Consider the following 11530-nt stretch of genomic DNA (forward strand, 5'->3'; position numbering starts at 1 on the left):
TAATCCTGTCTTGGTCAAATAAATCATATTTGTAATTATCAATGCTGTTCTGCATTCAATGTAATATCTTGAATAGCACTGCTAGCAGTTCTGGATTAAGGACAAATGATGTATTAAGCACAACCAACCAATGGTGTCCTTTGGTCTTAGCTTCTCTATTGCTTATTGAATCTTAATATCTCATATCTTAAGTATTGATCATGAAATAGTTTGAAAATTTATATCCTAGTTTAATTCTAAATTTAGTTTTCTTCCAGGAAAAATTCTACAGCTACATTGAATAAAAAGTTTTTGGTTTTTTTTTTTTTATTTCATTTGTATTTATTTAATAAAATACTAAAATATCAGTAAAATATATAAACAAAGACTTACCTACAGATTTACATTTATTTACTTTTTAAAATATTTTCTTGTAGATTTTTTAAATATAAAATCTTTCAATCAAGTCCTCAAAATTGATCTGGCATATCTTCTATACTTATTGTAGATGGGGCATTCAAACTGTCTTGTTGCGTAGCTGTTCTGTTGGTATTTTTAAATGTTTGAATAGAGAAAATGAATGTTCAGCTATGCAGTTTGTAACCATTAATGTTAAAAATGTGCACGAACTGTATTTACCAAAAGTTGTAAATTCAAAATGTATGACTCAAATAAAGACAATCTAAATGGATATTTATTTGTATATCCTAGTGAAAATTTACTAAATAGATTCATCCAATTTGAAGGTTGAAGACCTTGAACTACATCCTCAACATCTTGGAACAAGCACCTGATATAGCTCAGCTATGGATGTTGTAATGTCTGTTCACTTCTGCCTTTGTGAACAAGTTTTACTCATGTTGGCAGAGAAGATTCATGTCAGAAAACTTAAATGGTCCCCTTTCCCCTAGTACCTTAATTACATGTTTTGCTTAGATTAATCTGATACTGTCAACTAGAGTCGTAAGGCTTTTGAATGCAGTCTGTATGAAGTAATCTAAAAATTATCAATAAAGCTGATTAAAAATAACTATATACTATGAGTTTTGGGTCTAAATAAAAACAATCTTGAATCACTTATATGTAAATATATTATTAAACCATGATCACATACAGTTTTTTTAATCACAGAAGCATATGCATAAGGTGATGATTTTCTGCTAATTTTTCATTCATATAATTATACTGCATGTAATTATGGGTTCCTTGAATTTGATAATTGTGAAAAATCCTGTGATATGTATTCTCTGCATGTACTAAATTTCAAGATCATGCATTGTTTAGTTTACAAGATATTGCTTTTTTTTTTTTTTGCCAAACAATGTCCTTAATCTTTCTTTCAAAGAAAACTTCCCAAATTTTGTGATAATGTGGACTAATATGAAATGAGTTCAGCTGAAAATGAATGAGGGGAGGGCTGATGTGTTTCTCAGAAAATGATTTTTCTGTATTTTTCAGGCACAAAATAAAGTAAAAAAACAAAAAATTTAAATCATTGAAAATCATAGCACCTTGGCTATCTTATGGAGACAAGCATTCAGAGACATAGCAATGTCATCTTGAGGCATCATGCATAGTTGACAAACATCTGTAATGTCATGATTTGCTTTTGAGGCAGTTTTCAAAAGCCTCCATGACCAATGTTATTGAAAAAATAATATGAGTGGAAAAATTGTTACATATGCATATGATCATTTATTAAACTATGTACCTGATTTAGGACAAACTGTCTTAGGAAGATGCAAATTGTTGCAGCTTAGATTGTATATACTCCAACTGTCCACCTCTGGGGAATGTCAGTCACATGTCTCCCCAACTTTGAGGGTCCTTATTGGTCTGTAGGGAAACAAACAATGGGGTGACCCCATGTCCAAATAGATTCAAATCACGGCCTGGTGTGCATGTTATATATGGCAAGGGCTGAATAATGTGGCTGCTAGCACAAACACACTTGTCATTCACAGGCATTTTTCATAAAATTGACTGACTTAGTTGTGCTTTTACAATATCATCATGTTACATGCTGTTCCATCTAATTGTGTAAAAATTTCATTTGAAAAAAGTTTTTCACCTGAAATTTTTAGTTATCTTAGTCCCTCAAAAAAACACCACTGCAGAAAATCTTTACCTTATACAAGATTTGTTATTGCATACAATTTTTTTCCTCACATAATCACATGCATACATGGCAATTTTCTGTTTTGGGTGACCTGATGTCATCAAAAATGATGTCGGGAGGTCTCGTGATTGTTGCGAGAGGCAATCTAAGCCATTTTGGATAATGAGTTTGGATAATAAGCCATTTTGGATAATGAGATTTCAGAATGAAACATGCATCTTGTATAAAGACAATATTTTGCATTCAAGAATAAATAAGTATATATAGAGTACAATTCGCTTGTGCCAGTAAAGAAAGATGGCATACGAGTCGACCAAAATGGCTGCCACAAAGAGTATAGCGTACCTGACAACCAGGGCTGTGGAGTCGGAGTCGTGGAGTTTTGGTGTTTTAGCCGGAGTCGGAGTCATCAAAAAATCCGCCGACTCCAACTCTTTTTTACTTCCCAGCTTGTTATGTATATAAAATGAAAAAGTATTGGAATTGTGTCAGATTTGACCCTCCAGGTGTTTTTTGCAAATCTACACGTTTGGAGACCTCCCGAACCCCTCAAAAAAGTCAATAAACGGGGAAAATTCCCATGCATTTGTGTTGATGTCTAATTTGTTTAATTTCTTTATTTTCTGTTCTGAGATATTAAACAATATTTCAGAATGAGTAAAGTTTAAGAAACGAAATGTGGCACTGTGGCTTGCATATAAAGGGGTATTAATACTATTAAATTTTGGTTCTTAATTAAAGGTCGACAGGGTGAAGACATAAAAGGGGTCATGAGTCATATCTCTTAATGAATATTTTACTCGTTATTAGCGTTCAAAATTAAAAAAAAAATAAAACTCGTCTCTACCCTCAAAGTAAGCTTTTTTGTCATTTTATAATAGTACAGTGAAACCCATTAAGATGTTCTTGCCTAAGATGTTAGAATGTATACGGGGACATGATTTAGTTCAACCACTTTGACGCTTAATAGCTAACTCCTGTGTCCTCATCTGACTCCAATTCTGACCACTCTGATCATAGAAATTATTAGGCTTCAAACAAGGTAAACAAAATTACGCCCCTCACACACACTCTAACATCCATATCGAAAAAAAAACTCAAATCTTTTGCATATCTCGAAATTTCAAGGTATCCTGAGTCCAAAAATGTAAACATTTGGAAAAGGTCATTTTTTGACCGAGCGCTACACTTTCCTTCTGTATAACAGCCGGAAAAGTAAAAATTATCGAATACATATTTATATATTACTTACAAGTTAGAGGAGTCTTTTAGCATTGGAATAAAAAGTTTCTACGTTCTATCTTTATTAGAACTCTATTTATTGAATCTTTTATTCTTGGGTCATGTGATGACATCAGAATTTCTGGGTCTCCTTCGGTAACAAGTCCTCCCTTGGTTGGAGTTGGATGGTAAGGAAAAGTCGGAGTTGGAGTCGGTAGATTTTTATGCGACTCCACAGCCCTGCTGACAACATACGAGAGTTACTTGTATGTTGTCTTTGTAATAACTTTTCTCTCTGTAGTCAAAACATTTTATCTGCATTTGTGCCCGACGTTAATCCTAGTTGATTTCGTAGTTGTTTAAATCATGATGATTACACTTTGTGACATTTTAGAATATGTGGGTGATCGAAAAAGATGTCTTATAGAAGGAGAGGAAATGCAAAAGCTAATAACTTCATATCTATCCACCTCTTTCTCAGCAAATAATTCACTTCAGTTTCACCAACACTTAACTTTACTGAGCTTAAAATTCTTTTATTTTTACAAACGTTTTTAACCTATCTAATATAGGCCATCGTCAGGTTTAATATTATAAATGTTCCAAAATGGAACATACCGTTTTTGAACATTTTACATATTTAAAATTAAAAAAAATAATTTAACTTTAAAATAAATTGAAAGAAGTGTGTATATTAAATAAATTAAATAAATAAAAAATAAACAAACAAACAAAACAATTTAATTTTAAAGCTAACTAGAAAGAAACATGATTTAAGGGTTTTTAAGCCCCATCCTTTTTTATGCTGTCTTTATTGTTCTGTAGCAAGCTATAGATATTGGGTGCTCTTTTATAGACCATTCTCAAGTTTATAAGAAAAAGAGCACCCAATATCTATAGCTTGCTACAGAACAATAAAGACAGCATAAAAAAGGATGGGGCTTAAAAACCCTTAAATCATGTTTCTTTCTAGTTAGCTTTAAAATTAAATTGTTTTGTTTGTTTGTTTATTTTTTATTTATTTAATTTATTTAATATACACACTTCTTTCAATTTATTTTAAAGTTAAATTATTTTTTTTAATTTTAAATATGTAAAATGTTCAAAAACGGTATGTTCCATTTTGGAACATTTATAATATTAAACCTGACGATGGCCTATATTAGATAGGTTAAAAACGTTTGTAAAAATAAAAGAATTTTAAGCTTAGCAAAGTTAGGTGTTGGTGAAACTGAACTGATAATTTCAGTTTTATTTCCCACTTTTTTTTTTTTTTTGTTTTTTTTTGCAGTAATTTATCTATTGGGAATGTGTGCATATGTACTGAGTTTGATGAACCTTTAAACTTATAACCAAATACACAGCAATACTTATTATTTACCATTGTAGGTTGAACACTTTCTAATTCTAACAGACCACAGACTTTATACCCATAGCAGCCACCATTATGTAGTTCATGTTAATACCGCTAGGTATCAGATCTATCGTTGGCACAAGCAAATAGTGATGTTTTTTTTAATTTAAATAAATGATATATAGAGAGCCATTCTGTCATTAGAATTAGGATTAATTTTTGGAGACTAGACAGACATTCTTAATAATTACACTTCTTGGTCATTGTTTAGAATCTTGGTTAATGTATGATTTTAATTTTTTCCAAATTTTTTCAAATCCTAGATATTTCTTTACATCATCTTTATACAGAATTTATACAATGATTTTTGGCTATATTATTTCTATGTAAATAGAATTTTGTATGTCTGTGTGTATTATATATCAATTTTTTAATGTTAAATTGATAAAATTAAACAAACATTTAAAATTACAGGAAACTGGGCAGGCCATGCAACTTTTAAAGTGAAATTTATGACTGGTGGAGCTATAGAATTTGGACAGGCAATGCTGCATGCTGCAAAAATAGGTAAATACTGAAATAGTTATTTGTTATATATGTGTGAGGTTCCAGACTGAGTCCAAACATGTTGTTAATTGCATCAAAAAAATATCTTTAAAACAAAAAAAAATTGTATCAAATGAATGCGGCATGAATCGACGCGAATATAAACAATGTGAGTCCTGAGTGCAACTCAGATACGTGTTAAATAATAGATAGATGTCGGTCCAGAGAGTTCGAACTTTGACTCTGATGCTGATTTACAAATAATTAAAGTTAAACTGAATCAGAAAACTGGAAAGTGTTAAACTTTCCCGTTTTCTGATTCAGTTTAACTTTGTTTCAAAAGAAAATGTCACATTTAGTAGTTAAAATTTCAAAATGTCAAAATGGAGACATTAAAGATCTAAAATACAAGTGCAGTTTTCTAAGTTCCATCATCTCCTGATCAGAGTTGAGAGATGGTGTCAAGTTGAGTACCAAAAATAGACCTTTCTCATGGCCCAATCTGATCTTATTTCCACCTGGAAACAAGGGAGGAGACCAATCAGAAAATAGCGAGAGGGAATTGGAGTAAGAAATTCTAGGATGAAATCCTTTAAATACCTCAGATTTCAAGGACAAAAGTGGATTTTATGACTTTTTACAAAGTTCTAGACTTCACATATACATGGTGAAATCAAAAAGAAATGGACTATTTTTGCTGTTTGGTTATAGTGGAAAGTTCAGCTTTTTTTCCACCAAGGATTGTTACTCTTGGCATTTGAGCATCCGTTTGCCAAGTGGAATTGAATTTTCAAATCAAAATGCTTGTCACATGCAATTTTGTAACATTGTTTTAGTGTCATGCTGCAATTTGAAAATTTTTAATTTTGCATTACATTTGGGAAATCTACTGCAGAGACACTTTGAATTGCTTTGTCAATAAAGCATTGGGTGAAAATCAATGTTCTGAGTTGCAGTCATATTTGATAAAGTCAAACATTGCTGGAACATAATGAAAAGTCTGTGACAACTGTGCACCAGCACTTTGGCATTTCATTTGGGAGCTGCTCAGACATCATAACAGACAATATATGCATATATTGCATTGCTACCAATTTTTCACTCATTTGTTGACTCATAACCAGAAGACCATTGCTTCAGCATCTGCAAAGATCTCTAAGATCCACTGATGAACCTGTCTTCATGTCAGAGATAATTACAAGGTACAAGTGTTGAGGTATGGTTGTAACTTGGAGACCAAGCAGCAGCAGCAGTCTCAGTGGAAGAGAGAACAATCGTTGAGACCCAAGAAGGTAAGGCAAGTCAGGAGTGTGATGATGATCTTGTTGATTGTTTTTCATCCATAAGGAGATTGTATACTGAAAATTTGTTCCAGTTAGTCAGAAAGTATATTCACTTTTACCACAATGTTTCTGTTGTGAGGATATTTGTTACAAAATATCAAACTGTGGTGTATCCAAACCTGGCTTGTCATCACAACAATGCTGTTGCACACAAAACTTTGAATGTAAGCATTTTTTGCATTAAAGAAATCACAAACAACAGTTTTCTCACCCTCTTTACTTCCCAGATTTACCACTTTTTCAATCTGGAGAATGAAAAAAGTCATAAAGGTTTGTTATGGTCGAGGAGATCCAGGCTAATTGCAACAGATGCTTTAGAATTTTTAAGATTTAAAGACTTTCAATGAGCATTTGAGTTTTGCCTGAATCGATGGGATTGCTGCACACTGTAAATGCAGGAAGAACTTTGAAGTAAATTGTGGCCAAATTTAAATTAGTTATGTTAAAATCTTTATTGGTCAAATACAGGTTTTTTTGATTGCATCTTGTGTACACAACTTTTCTTTATACAGTACATTTTATATATATGTTGTATTGTTACTTTTATATATAAACTTTTTTGTGTGTTGTTTAAAAGATATACTCAAATTTTGGCATTTAAAAACAAGAAAGAAGATTGAAGCTGTTAAAAAGTTGTTTATCTTAATAAATAAATAGTATTAAAATGCATGGAAGCATTTTACAGTGGCTTCTTCATTTGCATGACAAGTTATGTTCTCAACATCTCATACAATTAAAACTTGTGTAAACAATTACTAAAAAATGTGATAAGAATATGAGTTACCTCTGCTGAAAGACTTCTATCACTCTGTTCTTTTGAGATGATTTCTGTAAATATGATAGCCATGCATTATTTTAAATTCACATAAATTAGCAAATTGTGATATTTGTAGTTTTGTTTATACATGAAAAACTTTATATGATTTGCTAATTGCTGAAATTTCACAAATTCATAAAAATATTTCTTGCCTGTTCAAAAAATTATGCATTTCTAGCAACTACAAAATTGTATCAAATTGAAACAGTGTTGTTCTATGTTTTTGTTTTGTAAGCACGATATAGTGCAGTTAAACAAACACTAGGCATCATTTCATCTGTTTATTTGCTCTTCTTAGTTGATAAGCATTTTTACAAGTTTTGGGCCTTACAACACCCCTCTTCAGTCAACTAATTTTAAATGTACATAATTATTACATAACTTCAAACTGTTTAAATAATACATATAATTTACAAACATTCTATTCCATATTTTACGTTAGGCAAATTTAAGTTCTCTTCTGTTGTTTGCCTTTCCAAGACTATTTTAATTAATGTTTTAACAGATGTGCTAACAGCATTGTAAAGTGGATGTAAGCATGGATACAGATCCTTGATAATTTTTTCTATCCTGCCAAACGTGTAAAAATGCATATCAACTAAGAACAAATAAACAGATGAAATGGTGTCTAGTGTTTGTTTAACTGCAATATATCATGCTTATGAAACAAAAAAATTACTATACTTTTTAAAATAAATTTTTTACGCACATGTTTATACTAAAAATATAATAAAACTTTTATATAAAACAAATTTATTTATTTTGTAGTTGTATCCTATTTTTAGTTCAGAATTAGCAGTTGTCCTCAGAAAGTTTTACTAACTGGATAGAGTGAAGTAGCCAAGTGGACCAAAAGTGTTTTATCATATTTTTAAAATTCTGCAGGCTCAGGATTCAGGGGGCAATGTCCCCCAAGCTTCCAATATTTCAATAACACAAAAACTCAGTGTTTAGACATTAAAACTTTAAACTGTCAAATTCATCTATGGCTCGTTTGTATTGAATGGATTAGATTGTACCCAGCATGCTGCTGCTTGATTTTTTTCATTATTCAATACAGATAAATAAATCAGAAGCACCAGTTAATCTCCCAAGCATATTGAGTCATGTAGGATTAGGTGCTTGTGTTTACATATTACATACACTTTTAGCCTATTTGGCTATTTGGATATATATGCTTTGGTATATATTATTAAATGTGCCTTGATCTTTTTTTTATCACCCCCCTGTGACAGATGTCTGGTATTTCTGTGACATGGCTGATATTCTGTGGTTTTTACAAACACACAAAATTACACATACATGTATATGTTACCACTAAAGCTCGAAATCCGTTAATGTTTACATTATCTAGCTAATCTGCAGATTAACTAGGGTGATCCGTTAAAGCTGCGAAAATTGTTCAATTTCTCAAATTACCTAGGTAATTTGCAGATTATCTAGGTAATCTGCACATTAACGGCTTCCGTATCGTTAAAGTTCAAAAGTTTGTTTCTTTCACTTCCTTTCCCCACTCCTTCTTTTTACGTAGATAAATTTAAATCCTAGAATGCAAGCAAGCACCGAATTGGTGAGTAAAATCAAGAAAAGATTCTTCGCAAACCTCTTTAGCGAAGATTTAAAATATAATACGTAGTGTTTTAATAACAAACCAAAGTATGATTCCATAATTGAAGATGTAAAGCAAATAAAAGTTTCCAAGAAGAAAGAATCATCTCGAGATTATCAAATAATTCAAAGGTGTGATGTGTTGACTGTACGAGGCTGTGAAAAACTCATTGAGCCGTTGTCAGATGCGCGAGAAAGGTTTGAAAAAGTTTGTCCATGCCGGAGAATTGTTTGACATTCGATAAAAACTGAAGAAGACCTTGAAAAATTAGAAGATTCACAAGAGACTGTGATTATGAGATCACAGTCAAATCTTACTCAAGAGGACATTCCGTTATCCCCCGCTTCTACAGAATCACCTATAGAAATACAAGAATTTACCGATAGTAATCTTAAACTGCCTTCTATACCGTTGATTGATGATGCAGTCACGAAGAATATTCAGTTACCCTGCACCTCCAAGGAATCGCCTCTGCAAGTTGAAGAAGTCATCACTGAGTTACTCTCAACTTCAGCAGAATCGCCATCACAGTTTCGTACGGAGCCTGTAAAGAGCACTATACAAGACATAGTCTGTATTGTTTGCTCAAAAGCAGCATCAAGTGCTCACAAGTGTAAATCGTGTAATATGTTTGTTCACGCAGTTTGTGGTGAAGTAGATCCTAAAGAGGAAGGGTATGGTAAGAATGTATTGTGCATCATCTGTAAAAAGAATATGGATCAGAAAATACAGCGTGATGAAGCCAAGAAATGTTTAGAAAAGCAAGCAAAGAAAATGTTAGCAGTTTCTAATGCAAAGCACCCAAACGTCGATGAAGGTTTCGCTGTGAGAATTAAAGTACCCGAAGAAGACAGAGCAAAAACTGATGCACGTTCAATTTTAGCTGTGGTTCTTAGTAAAACAGAGGATGGCTTTTATAAACTTGATACTAAAACAGGTATTTTAAAACAATTGTATGCAAAATCTGAATTCAGTGTTTGCAAAGAGAGATTTTTAACGAAAGAAGATGGATGTCCCTGCTGTAGAAATATCTTTACGTCAAACAGCAATAAAACAATCCCTTGGTACTGGGCAGGGTTTCAGAAAATGTGACTGCAAATCTAAATGTACCACAAATAGGCGTGCTTGTCGCAAAAACCAATTGCTACGTAATTCAAAGTGTCACCAATCTTTAGATTGCACTAATAAGTAAGTACAATTTTATCATATGTTTAGCAAATTCATTTCCCTAATTGTAGTAATATTTTAAACCGTTTGATTTTTGTATTAAAGTTTTTTTAATTGATTGATGATTGATTCAATCAACTAATTTGTTGATCGTATTAACTTGATTCTTTAGATATTGAAAATTAAATAAATAACATTATGTTAATTTAAGCGTACAGAAACGTTGCTGTTGTTGCAGCAAAAATCTTATTTTCACTTTACCGAGTGCCTAGTAGGTAATTTGCATATTACCTAGATAATCTGAACATTACCTAGGTAATTTGAGAAATGGAATAATTTTCACAGCTTTAACGGATCACCCTAGTTAATCTGCAGATTAGCTAGGTAATGCGCACATTAACGGATTTCGAGCTTTAGCGGTAACATATACATATAATCAGTTTCTTCTGATCTTCAGTTTTTTTACTCTGTTCTGTTCTTACATATTTCTTTCTTGATTTCTCTCTTCTCCTCCATTCTTTATATACCTTTTTTCAAGGTGTTCTCAATTTAATTGTTAGGAGTAAGCATAAGATTGCTTGAGAGAATGAATCATGTAAGAACACACAACAAAAATAGAAGTATGGACTTTATTAATTCTGATGGATGTGCATTTTGGACAAAACGTCCCTTGTCAGTTTTCTCTTAATTTTATATCAATCTGGTTTAAAAAAGTTAAGAGGACAGATGATGGACACATCTGAAATGCATATCCTCCAGTATTAATAAAGCCCATACTTCTGTCTTCATTGTGTGATTCATTCTCTCAAGCAATCTTATTCCTTCCTGGTCTTTCATTTTTTGTGGTTTCTGTTTTATGTCTATCCTAACTATTCCTTATGTTCATCACTTCTTTTAATTTTTATTTTGTGCATGAATAATAATATGCACGATCTTGTCATTGCATCAATTATAACTTCATTTAGTCATTTTTTTAATCTACAGTAGAGCGTCGATTATCCAAAAGAATTGCAGTCGGCAAATTTAAATTTTCGTCAGTGCTGTGGCGCTGCAATCTTTGGCTATGTCTTGGGCTACTCAAATATTTTACGTTTTTGATACTAAATTAACTTCTGAAGTATAATTTTTTACTGTTTTTATATTTTTCAATATATTTATTTTGTTTGTACAAAATAAAAAAATAATTTTTAACGATACAATAGTCTTCGTAGGCTTAACATCGACAAAAATTCAACGCGAAGTAAACCGCAATGAAGAAAAATTTTAACATGGGATAAATTAATATATTTTTTCATACATAATCGGTTATCCGAAATATCGATTTTCCAAACAACCCCAGTCCCCAATTGATTCGGATAATCGACGCTCTACTGTA

The 11530-nt window shown here is 31.9% G+C and overlaps 1 protein-coding gene across 1 annotated transcript in view; it reads left to right on the forward strand.

Annotated features, from left to right (window-relative positions):
* LOC111625269 (WW domain-binding protein 2-like) overlaps positions 1-11530 on the forward strand; it is a 63065-nt gene that overhangs the window by 31311 nt on the left and 20224 nt on the right. The window contains exon 4 of the mRNA XM_023368370.1: positions 5148-5240. Coding sequence (XP_023224138.1) covers positions 5148-5240 — 93 coding nt within the window. The remainder of the gene's footprint in view (positions 1-5147; positions 5241-11530) is intronic.

This window comes from Centruroides sculpturatus, unplaced genomic scaffold, assembly GCF_000671375.1.
Source record: "Centruroides sculpturatus isolate CEXI.00-Female unplaced genomic scaffold, Cexi_2.0 scaffold221, whole genome shotgun sequence".
Classification (NCBI taxonomy): Eukaryota; Metazoa; Arthropoda; class Arachnida; order Scorpiones; family Buthidae; genus Centruroides; species Centruroides sculpturatus.